This window comes from Penicillium vulpinum (assembly GCF_028829585.1).
Source record: "Penicillium vulpinum strain IBT 29486 chromosome Unknown utg000002l_segment0_segment0, whole genome shotgun sequence".
Classification (NCBI taxonomy): Eukaryota; Fungi; Ascomycota; class Eurotiomycetes; order Eurotiales; family Aspergillaceae; genus Penicillium; species Penicillium vulpinum.
The window spans coordinates 180,746-194,460 of record NW_026643242.1 but is presented as its reverse complement, the minus strand read 5'-3'; the positions used below and the strand labels follow the sequence as shown (position 1 = coordinate 194,460).

Sequence of the window (13,715 nt, the reverse complement as noted above, 5' to 3'; positions counted from 1 at the left end):
TTATTCCTAGTTCCAACGCCTCTGCGACGAAAACAAAATCCAACCAGGCGTCCGCCATGACTACGCCAATGCAGAAGCCATGTAATCTGTTATCCAATCTCCTGAGTTACTATTACACACACATTTATGATAGCAGCAGAGGCCTACAGAACTGAAAGTCCAACCCCTCCACTAAAGTATCCGGCATACACTGGTTCAGTTCGAATCGCTATTCTGCATGATCGCTATTCTGCATGCGTATACGAATTGTTGGACGCAGTTGATCCCAAGAGAAGAGAATTGACTAAATCATGGCATAGTTGATGACATGTCCTTGGCAAAGCGGAGCTCCTGGATATCACATCTATCCCACAAAGCCCATATTCATGGGGTAAGGGGCCGAGTCGGTTTACGTGCTAAAATCTGTGTGTGTTTACAGTATATGTGTGAAAAAAGCCACCCAACACCAGCTGCAACCCAAATTCCGATTCAAGCCGGCGCATGCTTGACCGCCAGTTTGTGGTTGCAGGCAGACATTTATTCGTAAAGTTATAGGATTGGTCGGCTTTGCATTGCGACAGTTGTCTAGCGTTACGAGATAGTCCGAGCTTGAGATAAGCTGTGGCATCATCCTGTTTCATCCTCTGGGTGTGCATGCATGTGCCTATGGTATGCACTAGTCACTATATACTCCGTACATTTCCTATATGCGCCACGGAGCAAGAGAGCTCGTGTGGATGGGAGGGGCAGAGCTTGCCTTTCGTTGGCATCTATTATCCCATTGTGGACGTAGGTTGTGCTAAACCTGTATGCGTGGATGTCTGTGCTTTAGCCAAGTCATGCAGGATGGGGGCGATCTCACCTGAAGTTGAGAGCTATCTATGGATGTCTGGTTTTTTGGCGTTGCAATATGCAATATGCATTGAGTTTTGCTTTTTCTTTATGTAGTAGGTAGAAAAAGCAATTTCAAGATCTGGTCCTTGTCGTATGATCTATCTTCTCTCACTTGATTCTCGAGTCGACACCTATCGGCTTGTCGGGTTAGTGCATCAATGTAAAAGTAGCCGCACGAGCCAAGCTGGGCCGGTTGGGAAAGATGGTTCTTGGCGGTGCTGCTTGGCTATAGCTGCTTGGATTATTATTAGTATAGTTGGGGCTCTAGACCCGGATATAGTTTGAATTACTTTATGGCGTTGTTGGTGGCTGCGGGAATTTTTTGATTTATACGATATATACCCCGGGTTTACTCCGTACTATATGTTGTAAGCAGGCGTTTCAAAGCCGAAAACTTGATATTGCGCCTATAGTGAGATGAGAGAATTCGCATGTATATTGCGCTATACCAGCGATAATTCTTCCGACTCTTCCCGAATACCGGTAACAAATAACTCTGTTCAGTGTTCCTGGTTGATATCATCCAATATTAAGAAGCCGAGCTATTTGCGGGCCGGCACCCGGGACACTCTGCACCGTCGTTTCCCCGGCGTACAGCGTACTAGTGGCGCTGGAACTGCCACGTGGGAAGGAAACGGGTCTCATTGAATGGCAGCCGCACATGAAAAGGCGGTATGAATACCCCTGTCGTGCTTGGCTTCGGTGCTGTGTCCCCGTAATCTCGCTTCTCGCCAAATGTGCTTGTTGCATGCAGGTGCCCGTGAAACAGTGTGCTTCACAACGGTCGAGTCCATTGCTGTGTGCGCTCAATTGCACATATGCAGCCATGCCGTTCTTATGCCTCCTGAGATACCCAATTTGTATATTCTAACCTCGGTAGGTCCCAGCGGTGAGATAATGTCGCTTTCCCCTTCCTTCATGTGGACTTGCTCGAACTGACCTCCAGGTCCCGTGAGGGATGCCCAGTGATATCATGACAGAACTCGAGTCTGCTACCAGATCAGAACACAAGTCAACAGCCAAGGCAGCATGCCGCCGGAACTAAAATGCACGCACCACAAACTGCTCCAATGATTCTTCAAATAGCTCGTTGTTCACGCCCACACCGCCGGGATGCTCGGTCGGAGAAAGGGGATTCTTAACCACTAAACAGACCAAAGCGAGTTAGTACTGCCCGAGTCTAGCTAACGAGGTCAATAAACCACACGAACCATATTCCACAAACAGATTGATATAGATCTGTTGCAGCGCAATACGCATGCTGGGACTCTTGAGGTCCGTCAGCATGACGAACTTGGTATTCGTCGGTGTCTCATAGTAGTGAAGCTTGTACTGGCTGGTGGTGAATGACACAAAACTAGTTGAGTTAGCATCTGCTTCGCCCGTAGATTCAAAAGCCAGCCAGTATGTCCTGTCTGCCTTGCTTCAGGGGCGGGCTTACTTGTCATCTTCGCCTCCTAGCTTGCGCACCATATTCCGCAGCGAGAAGACTGTGCCGAAGACCAGCTTCGAATCATCGTCTGTCGATCGGACTGTCTGACCGAGACCGGTCGGTGCTGCGTCGGAAACTGTGTTAGACCGGGACTTCCCCACGATGGAGGTCGGCCGCGGAAGCCAGCGGCGCTTGTAGATGCATTCCGCTAGATTATAGTTAGTATATGAAGATGATTGAATTATATGATAGGATAATGTTTACCATGACGGTCAAAGATGTAGAACGAGTAGACGACCATTGTGTAATGTGAGCCGAAACAAGTTGTCGATGGTCAACTGGTTCAGGGGAGTTCCGAGGCTGACCAGGCGGTGAAATTAGCTCCCGTATCGATAACAAAAGTCCATATCAAAAAGGAGCTGCCTAGAATTTCTTCACGATTTCCGATTCAACTGGATTTTTCTTTAATTATACATAAGGCTTATTATTATTTAAATATTCTATCCGCTTGTGTCCAAACCTTGCAAAAAGGGGGGCCTCGTAAGGCTGACAGCCCGCATCTCACGTTATCAGACCCCCGCCTCGGACTTCCTTATTTACCCCACACATCTGCTACCAGCACTTGGTGGTCAGTGTATTTCGATGGATGGGAATGCGGCAACTCCCATGTCGGGTACCTCCGCAGAGCCTTCTATCGACTCACTGGAGGGTGTGAATGATGTGCGACCCCAGGCGAGCAGAGTTGCGTGAGTTTCACTATGAAACACCTGTGGTAGATCGATTTTTACTGAGTAGGATGTATCATGCTAATTCCAAATTTGAAACCAGGTCTTCGGCATCATATGATAGCTCTCACAGGCACCGACGACGAAACCCAAGAGCAAGGCGTCCGGTGAAGGTCGGTCTCTCAATGCCGTTATGACAGCTTCGGAGAACTGATACGGACTAGGAAACACTGGACGCCCGCTCCGAGTATTATACGAGCCAAGATGACGGTACCGCGGAACATCGAATCAACCAATATGTGATCAAGCAGGAGATCGGACGTGGATCGTTCGGGGCTGTTCACCTGGCTGCGGATCAGTTTGGAAATGAATATGTATGAGCATGAACCCGCGGGATATGAATCTGGCCATTATGGAAGTAATGGACATGCTAACTCTCAGACAAACTGTCTGTAAATACAGGCAGTCAAGGAATTCTCCAAATCCAGACTAAGGAAACGTGCACAGTCGCATCTGTTGCGTAGACCGCGAGGTCCGAGTCGGCCAGGAACAGATTTCAACTCGCCGTTACATCGGCATCCTTCGGGTGACGATAATGAGACCGCAAAGAATCCTTTATATCTGATTAAGGAGGAAATCGCAATCATGAAGAAACTGAATCATAACAATCTGGTATCATTGATCGAGGTCTTGGACGATCCGACAGAGGACTCGTTGTATATGGTGATGGAAATGTGCAAGAAGGGCGTTGTCATGAAGGTCGGGCTCGAAGAGAAAGCAGATCCGTATGATGACGAGCGATGTCGATGTTGGTTCCGCGATCTGATCTTGGGAATCGAGTATTTGCACTCGCAGGGCATTGTCCATCGAGATATAAAACCGGACAACTGTCTGGTGACCAACGACGACATGCTGAAAGTGGTCGATTTTGGTGTATCGGAGATGTTTGAAAAGGATTCAGACATGTTCACTGCCAAATCAGCTGGGTCACCGGCATTTCTCCCGCCAGAGCTGTGCGTGGTAAAGCATGGCGATGTATCCGGAAAGGCGGCGGATATCTGGTCTATGGGGGTAACTCTATATTGTCTGCGATATGGAAAACTACCCTTTGAGAAGCAGAGCATCTTCGAGCTATATGATAGTATCAGGGGAGATTCCCCGGTCTACGAAGACGAGTCAGATGAAGTATTCAAAGATCTGATAGGACGGATTCTCGAGAAAGACCCAGAGAAACGGATCGACATGTTTGGTTTACGAGTGAGTCAATCGCAACTACACTGCTAGTCAATCCTGACCAGATACAACAGGAACACCCCTGGGTGACGAAGAATGGGACCGATCCTCTGCTTTCATTCGAGGAGAATACGTCGCAACACATTACGCCGCCGACAGAGGAGGAGATGAACTCGGCCATTACAACAAATATGGGACATCTCATGACCGTGGTATGTTACCATTCCTCGTTCTGATAAGTTATTCATTAACCTTGCCCGCAGATGAAAGCCGTCAACAAATTCAAGCGACTAACAGATCCCAACAAACCACAATCTCCCATTCAAAGTAACTTCGGTAAGAGCATTCTGGGCGGAGACCACGATGCCTACTTCGTCGAGCCACCAATGGAGATGGATCCAGATGAACCATTCCCAGTAGTGGGAGCGGCTTCACAAACACACGACGCCCGTGGCTTGGGTGCAAGCGGGCGCAAGGTCATCCGTCGGCCTTTTGCCGGATTTCGAGATGATTCCGGTGCTTTCGGATCTAGCGATTCAGCCAGCTTTTCATCCCGGCCGGAGCACAGCCCAAGCAGCAGCAAAAGGCCCAGCGGCGTTTTCGAGCCCGAGCGAAAAGACTCCGGATCTATCCGTGGCGGGGAGTTCCCGGCTCAACCGGATGCTAGCCAAGAATCTCAATCTCATTCCCAGGGAACGTCGCCCCATATCCCCCTCTCGCGAGCAAGCTCCGGTACGACTAAACGCAGCCTGGAGGGGACGAGAGGACATGCACGTGACCCGCTGGAAGAGGAGTTTCCCTACCTCTTTATTGGACCGTCTACATACACTGGCTCCTCGTCGCAGGAGCCGGCTGATGTGGAAATAAGTGACGAGCAGGCATCTATTTTCCAAGAGCCGGAACAGTCAACGGGTCAGTTTGACCAGATGGAGGATGACGAGCCGGTGCAATTCGTGAGTGAATCGCCCGGTGCTGCGGATTTCAATATATACGAGACGGCATACAGGAAGGAACTAGAGCGCATCAAGCACAGCCTGAAAGACCGCGATACAGGCCCGAAGGTTTATCTGACTCGCCTCGTCGAGAAAAACAGCGCCGAAGTGATGAAACTGGCTAAAGAGAAGGAGTTGGATCTTCAGATTGGGCAACGGTTCACACTTTCTTCTCTGTCGAGAGCACCCTCGGGCTTCGGGTCTGTGGTTAGCGCGATGCGCTCACAGATGCTACAGAAAAGGCAGGCTGAGGGCTTGGAGGAGCAGAGTGGGGGCGGCGATGGTGATGGTAATAGAGGTGGTGGTGGGGATGCAAGTAAAGATAAAGATTACTCTCGGAGCCACCACCCTCACCCTCATCCCCCCAAACGCCTGTCAGTTTCATCCCAACCTATACCCGAGCCTGAACCTTCTTCTCTAGAGGCGACGGGTGTGTCGTCTACGGAGGGGACCGGTGCTTCCAAAGCACAGCTACGGCGAATCCTTGATCGAGTTCGTGGAAAGTCTGATAGCGCAGAATGATAGACTGGGCGGAAGGGTCCTGCGCGAATAGAATTGTGTGAGAATCGTTCTTTGTGTAGGGATATCATCACATTCAAGGCATCGACGGAGCCACCTAGTCTCTTTGTCTATCTAACCCTTTCTTCTTTGATCCATGAATGCACTGCGGCCCTGTTTATCATTAAAAGGAATCAAAGTATAAAAATAAAAAAAATAAAAAGTCATCGCCCGTAGGCGATCCGGCAACTTAAGATCAAACGGCACTCGAGTTGAGGATGGACGGGGATCCAAGTAGCAGTGCGCCAAACGTCGCCAACGACAACCGCTAGGCCAAATGGCCGCCCATCCATTTTATACATACTGGGCAGTGATACTTATCAGGTAGAATGTAAGTAGAAATAGAATATTCGTAAGACCCTCTTACCTTCTTGAGTCACTCGACAGCAAATCTACAATCTGGTCAAATGATGTAAAGATGTAGCTTCGAAATGCGATATCTACATTAACGAAAACAGCATCTAGCTTATATAGGGATAAAGAACGAAAGAATGAGAGCCAAAGTGATGTGTCAGATAGAATACTATTATTAACTAAGGCAAAGAATGTGGGACATCATCCTATCAGGAGAGTCGAGATAGAAGAGAATGAATAGGAAATCCAAAAATCCAAAAGCCGAAATTCACAACAGGAACCAAAATGTCATCAAATATCAGAAGTATAATAAGATAAAATACAGGGTAAACAGGCCTTACACAAGAAGATTGAAAGGCTCAAAGAACCGCCATCGCCATGTACTAGCAATAGATATAATGCATCATCATCGTCATCATCAAATGCATAGCACGCTAAACATTGGGCTGGGCTGGAGAGAGAAAGAAAAGGCAGAAGGATAGAAAGTGTAAAGCGAGTAGAAAAGGAAAGATGCAAGGCATGGAGGGCATCAATTGGCGTGAACGTCTTGTCTTGTCTTAGGTCGTGGGGCTTGGGTGTAGACTTTAACAATATTGAGATTGCATGATTGTCTAGCGGACGAGTGGGAAGCAGGAGCAGAAGGAAAGCAGTGGGAGGACTCGCTTGCTTGAATTTGTTGGGAGGGAATGGCGTAGAGATCAATCATAGGAGAATCGAACATCAAGAATATGAAAGCCGTTATCTTCATCGAACGTGGGGGAACTCGTGGACGCATCAATGGATGTATGAAGGTCACTGTCGCAAAGAGAGAAGAGAAAAGAGCATTCCCCATCCCGTTGTCTGTCTGACCTTGGGGTATATAGTACCAAGATAGGCAGACACTCGACACACGGGCACAAAACAAGAGGGTTAGGCATGCATGGGGTGTTGTATTGTCGAAGAGGGAAAGTCGGAGAAGGTGTGAAAGGGGTCGCTTGAAGAGCTTGGAGAAACACAACACGGGAACGCTGTCTATTGTTCATCAATGGCTTGATCATTCATTCATGGCGCTTGGGCCTCAAAAAGCAAAAGGCTGAAATCGAAGTTGAAAGTATAATCGAGACTAGGATCGAAATGAAAATGAAAATGACGATATAAAAATAAGAAAATATCAAAATCAATGGTCATCGTGGAGGTTTCTCAGCTGGTGTAGTGCTCATTCGTCCTTCATACGGTCCTGGTGGCTGGTCAGGTCGACTAGTGACTGAGTCGCGCCGACCACTATCTGAAGGCGAGAACCGGTCTGCTGCGAAACTGTAAGGCCGCTCGGCCGGGTTACTGAGTCTAGGGAACGCATCTGGGGGTCCTAGTTGCAAGGCATGTGGTGAAGGGAGGGGATGGCCCATCTCTGTCGGCCGGGGTAGCTCACGCATGTTGGTGCCTATACTACGGCCTGGCATATCGCGGCGCTCGTCATTTGGCGCGGGACCGGGACCAGGTGGTGGAACTGCTGCTCGCATGGTTGAAGTATCGTAGAGCATTGGACTTGGGCCTGGCTTAGGTCCGTGGAATGCTTGGGGTGCCGGCGGGAATGGTGTAGATGATGGGCCTGCCGCGGGGCTGGTCGGCGAAGGAGGGACTTTGAGTCTGCCAGAGCCTGATCGTCGAGGGGCAGGGTAAGTTTCACCACGGGCCTCGGCTAAGAGTTTGCGTCGTTCGGTTTCTGCTTTGCTTGGACGTCCTCGTTTACGGGGTGGTTCGCCGGGGCCGATATCTAGTCTTGGGGAGAGCTGGGCCGATGCTCCGCTTTCGCTGCTGTAAGAGGCGGTGCTTGCTGGTGGCCTTGGCTGGATTGCACGAGGGATTGGCTTGTCGGAAGGATACAATGGCCGTTTGCGCATATTGCTGGGGTCCATTGGAGCTGGCGGGCCGGTCATATCGGATCGCGGTGGAAAAGGAGCCACTGGATGTGTTGGAGGGTGCACAGGCTGCTGGACCATATCGGAATAGGCCGCTTTGCACGAGCTGAGTGAACGGCCTTGACCGGGGCAGGTGTTAGCACCATGTTGACATCGATCTGCAAAGCTTTCTCTCTTTTTCTTTTTTTTTTTTTGGCCGGCAATTGGACGATAATACCTTGAGGAAGAGGGATATGCTCCCAGCTTGGAGTGATCCCATATTCTTTAATCACGCGTACTAGATAGCTAGAAGGAAATCCAGCTTTCTTGAGGATCTCAGTGAGTAGAGTGTACTGGTCGTTGATTAGCATCAAATTCACATCTGGCTAAAGAATCTCCATACCTTGTCCTCCTCGGTCCATGGCCTATCAGATGGATTTGACATATCCAGACCATGGAAGCGGATTATAGCCGGCTTCCCTTTCCCTCCAAGAAGAAAAGAAATATAGACGTGAAAGAAAGAAAGGAAAAAAAAAAAACAATAATAGAAAAAAAAAACAAAGAATGCCTCCCAGATTAGAATCCCGGAAAAAGGACAGCGAACAGCAATCGTCAGGGCTGTGATACACAATTCAGATCAATTGATCTCTCATTTATGTATGAGAGGAAAAGTGAAAGAGTGAAGAGAGAATGAAAAAAAATATCAAATCAATCAAAAGACACGCGCCAACAGAGAACGAGAGGAGGTCTCTTATGTCCCCATATCCTCCCACGCGGAGACGAAACAAAAGGGATGACAGAGAAAAACGAGTGATCTGACAATTGAAGGCTTTGTAGCCAAAGAAAATGAAAAAAGAGCAGTAGAACCAAACTCCATTCAAAAAACCCAATTAAATTTTTTTCAGGGATTTTTTTCAGGAAGATTTTCTGGCCAAACGGACTTGAGCAGCCGGGATCGCGCAGGAAGACCAGCGTTCGGGAGGAAAGCTGCAGGGACGATGCTTTCTGGAGAGTATTACAGTACAGGTTTGTAGGAGATATGTAAAATATTGAGCATACCAGGTCAATAGAGAGAGATGGGCGTTTCAGCCAGGACAGTTTCATATGTTTTTCCAGAAGAGTTTCGAAGAACGAAAAGGGCAAAATTACCACTAAGAAGAACGGGAAGCGGGGGGCCTGGGATTTCTGATTCCTCCGAAAGTACAATCGAGGGGTTGAGCTGAGTGGGGGCTGCATTGCATCGAACAGATGGGGAGGTCTTTTTGCATGGTTGATCTTTTTGGGGGAGGGGGGTATAGATATGACCAGGGCAATATATACGATGTATAAGATGGGCTTAGATTCAGCCGAATTGCATCGTTGGTTCGGGAAACGGTTGGTCCTGGCCGTTCCAGAACCAAGGGACAGTTAAGGGAGCATTATTTCTTGTTTTTTTCCTTTTTTTGGGGAATTTTTAGTGCATGGTTTTGGTTTCGTCGCGTCCTTTCGGGTTAAGTTGTGGGCAGTAGTGGACAGTAGTGGACAGTAGTGGGAATCATGGAGCTCAGAATGAATTTTGATAGGTGAAAACATTGGCCCGACACGTTGGGACACCTGTGAGAGAAAATGATTTTGTTTGAAACTAGCCTCAGGGGCGGTTAGAGGGGGGCGATCGTACAGAAAGAAGAAAGCGCGTCTGTCATGCAGCGGGTTCTGATGAAAATAGGCCAGGACGATTGGTAGAGACGAGCCGAGTGGAGATAGGGACTCCGCTGAGGTGCAGCCATGAGGTTCAAGGTGGTAAAAATACAGTAATTTGATGGAAGAATTATGTATGAAGAAGAAGATAAAGAGTAGAGGGAAAAAAAAAAGAAGAGATGAGGTGAAGAAAAAGTAGGGGAAGGATGACATATAGTTTACTTTGATAGCCTGAGGCATACCATTTATATAAAGTATACACTATTTTGATATCACATATCATACTGGTACATTATATTATGATACTTTCGTTCTATATTATATTATAATATATATGCTAAATAATGTACAAAGGTACCTAAACAGTGAAATTAAATTAATTAACTATACAGAACGCACAGACTCTTCCACGTTGACGAACAACACATGCAGACGTGCTTTTTCTTGCTTTCTCCTCCAATCGATTTCTTGTCTTCCAACCTTTCACGGTCTTTTGTACTCCTGCATGATTATCCCCCCCCCTTTTTTTTTGATCATTCGGTCATTCGGTCACCGTTTTTCAACTATATCACTTCAGGTCTATCTATGCTGACAGCCATTTGAAGATTGATAGGTTGAATAACTTGATAACCCCCGGGATCATCACAATCTCACAATTCCCTGAAGAATTCATCAACATCCAACATAAATGTTAAAACACACAAAAAAAAAAAACAGAACTGGGATCGAGGAATGACTTATTGTCACTCTCCCATTTACTCTACCAGAGTTATTTATATCTATTTTCGAGGTATTGCCCTGAGCTTTGAAGTGGAACTGAGCTCCAACCTCCAATCACCCGCAACCAGTGAAGAGAGTATACAAAAAAGAAAAAACAAATCAGACTAGGCTGAAGGCGGTGAGAGACGCGAAATGACAATAGCTTCGATTTCAGTCAAATTAGGAGATTTTTATCAATGAGATTGTTACCTTTACCGCTCTGGAAACCCCCTTGATTCCCTCGGGCATATCCTGGCAGAATCCCCGAACTTCGTATTCTGCTCTATTTTCTTCTATCTTACCCTCTTTCGTTTTCTCTCCATATCTTCTCCCCCCAATATCGTAGTCCGTGTTGTCATGTCTGCTCATGACCACGCGGACTCTGAACCAGGGAATCCTACCAAAATGGAAGATTCTCCGGTGAACGGCAATCGTTTGAAAAACGGCGACTCGCGTACCTCCTCTCGATCTCCTCTCCTTCTGAAAAAGGAGTCCTCTCCCAACTCCGACGCATCCGATACAATGAAGGAAAACATCGGCGAGATTGTTCTCAAACAGGAACCGGGTCAACCGCCCAAGCTGTCTCGCAGCTCCTCGCAAAAAGTCACGTCGCGACCTCCGCCGCTGTACACGCACCTGCCAGATAGCACCCAGGATGCGCTCGCCACCTTTGAACAGATCTCCGGCTGCACCTACGCCAATAAATACATGGGATATACCGAACATGCTATGGAATGCGATTGCGCTGAAGAGTGGGGTAAGTTTGGTTTTCGAGTAGCTTCAGTGTCTTCTTGCCTACTTCCCAAGGGAACATCTCCCACTTTGACACGATTGAACACCCGCGAAGAACCCCCGCGAACATATCACTGATCCGCTCTGTAGACCCAAAACTTAGTCAAAATATCGCATGTGGCGAGGATTCAGACTGTATCAACCGCGCGACCAAGATTGAATGTGCGGGCGACTGCGGCTGCGGCTCCGACTGTCAGAACCAGCGGTTTCAAAAAGGACAGTTTGCACCGGTTTCCGTTATCAAAACAGAGAAAAAGGGATTCGGATTACGCGCGGAAAAGAATCTCGACCCGGGCGAATTGATTTACGAATATGTGGGTGAGGTCGTGGGAGAACAGCAATTTCGAAAGCGCATGAGACAATATGATGAGGAGGGCATCAAGCACTTCTACTTTATGTCCTTGAACAAGGGCGAATTTGTCGATGCGACCAAGCGAGGCAATCTGGGACGATTCTGCAATCACTCGTGCAATCCCAATTGCTATGTTGACAAATGGGTTGTGGGCGAGAAGTTGCGTATGGGAATCTTCGCCGAACGCCCTGTTCAGGCCGGTGAGGAGTTGGTTTTCAACTACAATGTTGACCGGTACGGTGCGGACCCCCAGCCCTGCTATTGTGGGGAGCCGATGTGCACGGGATTCATCGGCGGACGCACCCAGACTGAACGTGCGACCAAGCTGTCGAATGCGACCATCGAGGCCCTTGGTATTGACGAGGCAGATGGCTGGGATACTGTGGTGGCTAAACGGCCGAAGAAGAAGAAGATGGAAGAGGACGACGAGGAGTATGTGGATAGTGTACAGCCCAAGTCATTGGATGAGGATGGTGTGACCAAGGTCATGGCGGCTCTTGTGCAGTGCCAGGAGAAGTGGATCGCGGTCAAACTGCTAGGCCGTATCCAGCGCTGTGACGACGAACGCGTTCGCAATCGCGTGGTCAGAATGCATGGATACCAGATCCTGAACTCCCAGCTCGCTCAATGGAAGGATGATCAGAACGTGGTTCTGCAGATCATGAACATCCTCGATGGGTTCCCACGACTCACCCGGAACAAGATCCAAGATTCCAAGATTGAGACGAACATCAGGCCGTTGACGACCTGTGATGATGAGCGCGTCGCGAAGAAAGCAGTCGCCCTTCTCGAGAGCTGGGCTGGTCTGGAGGTCGCCTACCGAATCCCGCGCATGAAACGCGGCAAGGACGCGAAGCAGGCAGTCAACCAATTTGAGCGCCGCGAAACCGGACACGAGCAGCGCCAGCGATCTCTTACTCGTTCTCCATCTCCTGTGTACGATGCTCCTCGTGGACCAGCGCAGCAACGAAGAGACCGAGGTCCTCAGCGACCCAGACAGCCCAACCGTCGTGGTCCGAGGCCATTGCCCGAGGGATGGTATACTGCAGAGGCGGAGGGCCGCGTGTACTACTATTCCGCATCAGGCAAAACAACATGGGAACGGCCAACTATGCCTGCTACTCCTGCTACCCCTGCACCGGGCCAGCCTGCCAAAAACCAACAGAATTTGGCATTGCAGAGTATCATTGACGGGATTATGAACACCCAAGAAGACACATCTTCCGAGCACCGAACTGATACACCTGTGACTCCTCGGCCTTCTGCCGATCAACCAGAAAGAAAACACAAAGATGGAGAGAAATGGAGGAAGCTTCCGTTGGAGAAACAGAAGAGAATATACGAGAACACTGTGAGTATTCACGCAGAACACGGTATATAATTGGACTAACATAGCGCAGCTTTTCCCGCATATCAAGCCCATAGTGGATCAGTACAAACACAAGATCCCTGATCATCATCTAAAACGATTTGCCAAGGAGGTAAGATAACAGACCCTCACTTTCGATTCTCTTTCTGATGAAATTGTAATTATGCTGACATTCTCCATTAATAGACTGCAAAGAAGCTTGTTGAAAGCGATTACAAGAATAATCGCGTCAAGGATCCCACCGCGAAGATCTCCACGAAACACCAGCAAACGATCAAAAATTACTGCAAGACTTTCTTCCGTAAAGCCGCAGCCAAATACGTGGATCGCGAGAAGCTCGAGAGCGAGAAGTCGCAGGACGCCACCCCGAACACCGGAAATGAGGTTCATAGCACAGGCGACGATGAAGCCGTTGCAGGTGCACCTACGAGTTCTCCCCTAGAAGACGACGACGACGCCGCCTCCCTCAAACGCAAGCGGAACGGAATCTTGAATGTTGACGGTGCTCAAGACGGAGCCAGCTCTCCCTCCAAACGTCAGAAATCCACACCCCCACCGCCTCCTCCTCCGCCCCCTCCAGCAGATCTTCCTCAAGATGATGCCGACGGTGACACCAACATGGAAAACACCGGAGATGACCCTTCCCCCTCCGAAAGACGACTCCGGCGCTGGGGTCGACGTCAATATGGAGATGGAAGCGGAGAATGAATCACAAACGGAGC

The 13,715-nt window shown here is 48.7% G+C and overlaps 4 protein-coding genes across 4 annotated transcripts; 2 read left to right on the top strand and 2 right to left on the bottom strand.

Moving 5' to 3' along the window:
- Positions 1–1,914: 1,914 nt before the first annotated feature.
- On the bottom strand, positions 1,915–2,606 carry N7479_003147 (TRAPP subunit BET5; the record flags this gene model as incomplete). The annotated part of the gene is made up of 4 exons (XM_057250844.1): positions 1,915–2,018; positions 2,085–2,230; positions 2,315–2,513; positions 2,570–2,606. The coding sequence occupies 4 exons, from the start codon at positions 2,604–2,606 to the stop codon at positions 1,915–1,917; spliced, it is 486 nt and encodes a 161-aa protein (XP_057110169.1).
- Positions 2,607–2,947: 341 nt separating this feature from the next.
- Positions 2,948–5,777, top strand: N7479_003146 (serine/threonine-protein kinase; the record flags this gene model as incomplete). Its single annotated transcript, XM_057250843.1, has 6 exons — positions 2,948–3,051; positions 3,134–3,203; positions 3,255–3,404; positions 3,493–4,287; positions 4,338–4,475; positions 4,527–5,777. 6 exons carry the CDS (start codon positions 2,948–2,950, stop codon positions 5,775–5,777), a joined length of 2,508 nt encoding a protein of 835 aa, XP_057110168.1.
- A 1,553-nt stretch (positions 5,778–7,330) lies between these two features.
- Positions 7,331–8,489, bottom strand: N7479_003145 (putative AT DNA binding protein; the record flags this gene model as incomplete). The annotated part of the gene is made up of 3 exons (XM_057250842.1): positions 7,331–8,184; positions 8,283–8,397; positions 8,448–8,489. 3 exons carry the CDS (start codon positions 8,487–8,489, stop codon positions 7,331–7,333), a joined length of 1,011 nt encoding a protein of 336 aa, XP_057110167.1.
- Positions 8,490–10,885: 2,396 nt separating this feature from the next.
- On the top strand, positions 10,886–13,701 carry set2 (SET and WW domain protein; the record flags this gene model as incomplete). The annotated part of the gene is made up of 4 exons (XM_057250841.1): positions 10,886–11,237; positions 11,288–12,975; positions 13,025–13,105; positions 13,180–13,701. 4 exons carry the CDS (start codon positions 10,886–10,888, stop codon positions 13,699–13,701), a joined length of 2,643 nt encoding a protein of 880 aa, XP_057110166.1.
- Between the last annotated feature and the right edge of the window lie 14 nt (positions 13,702–13,715).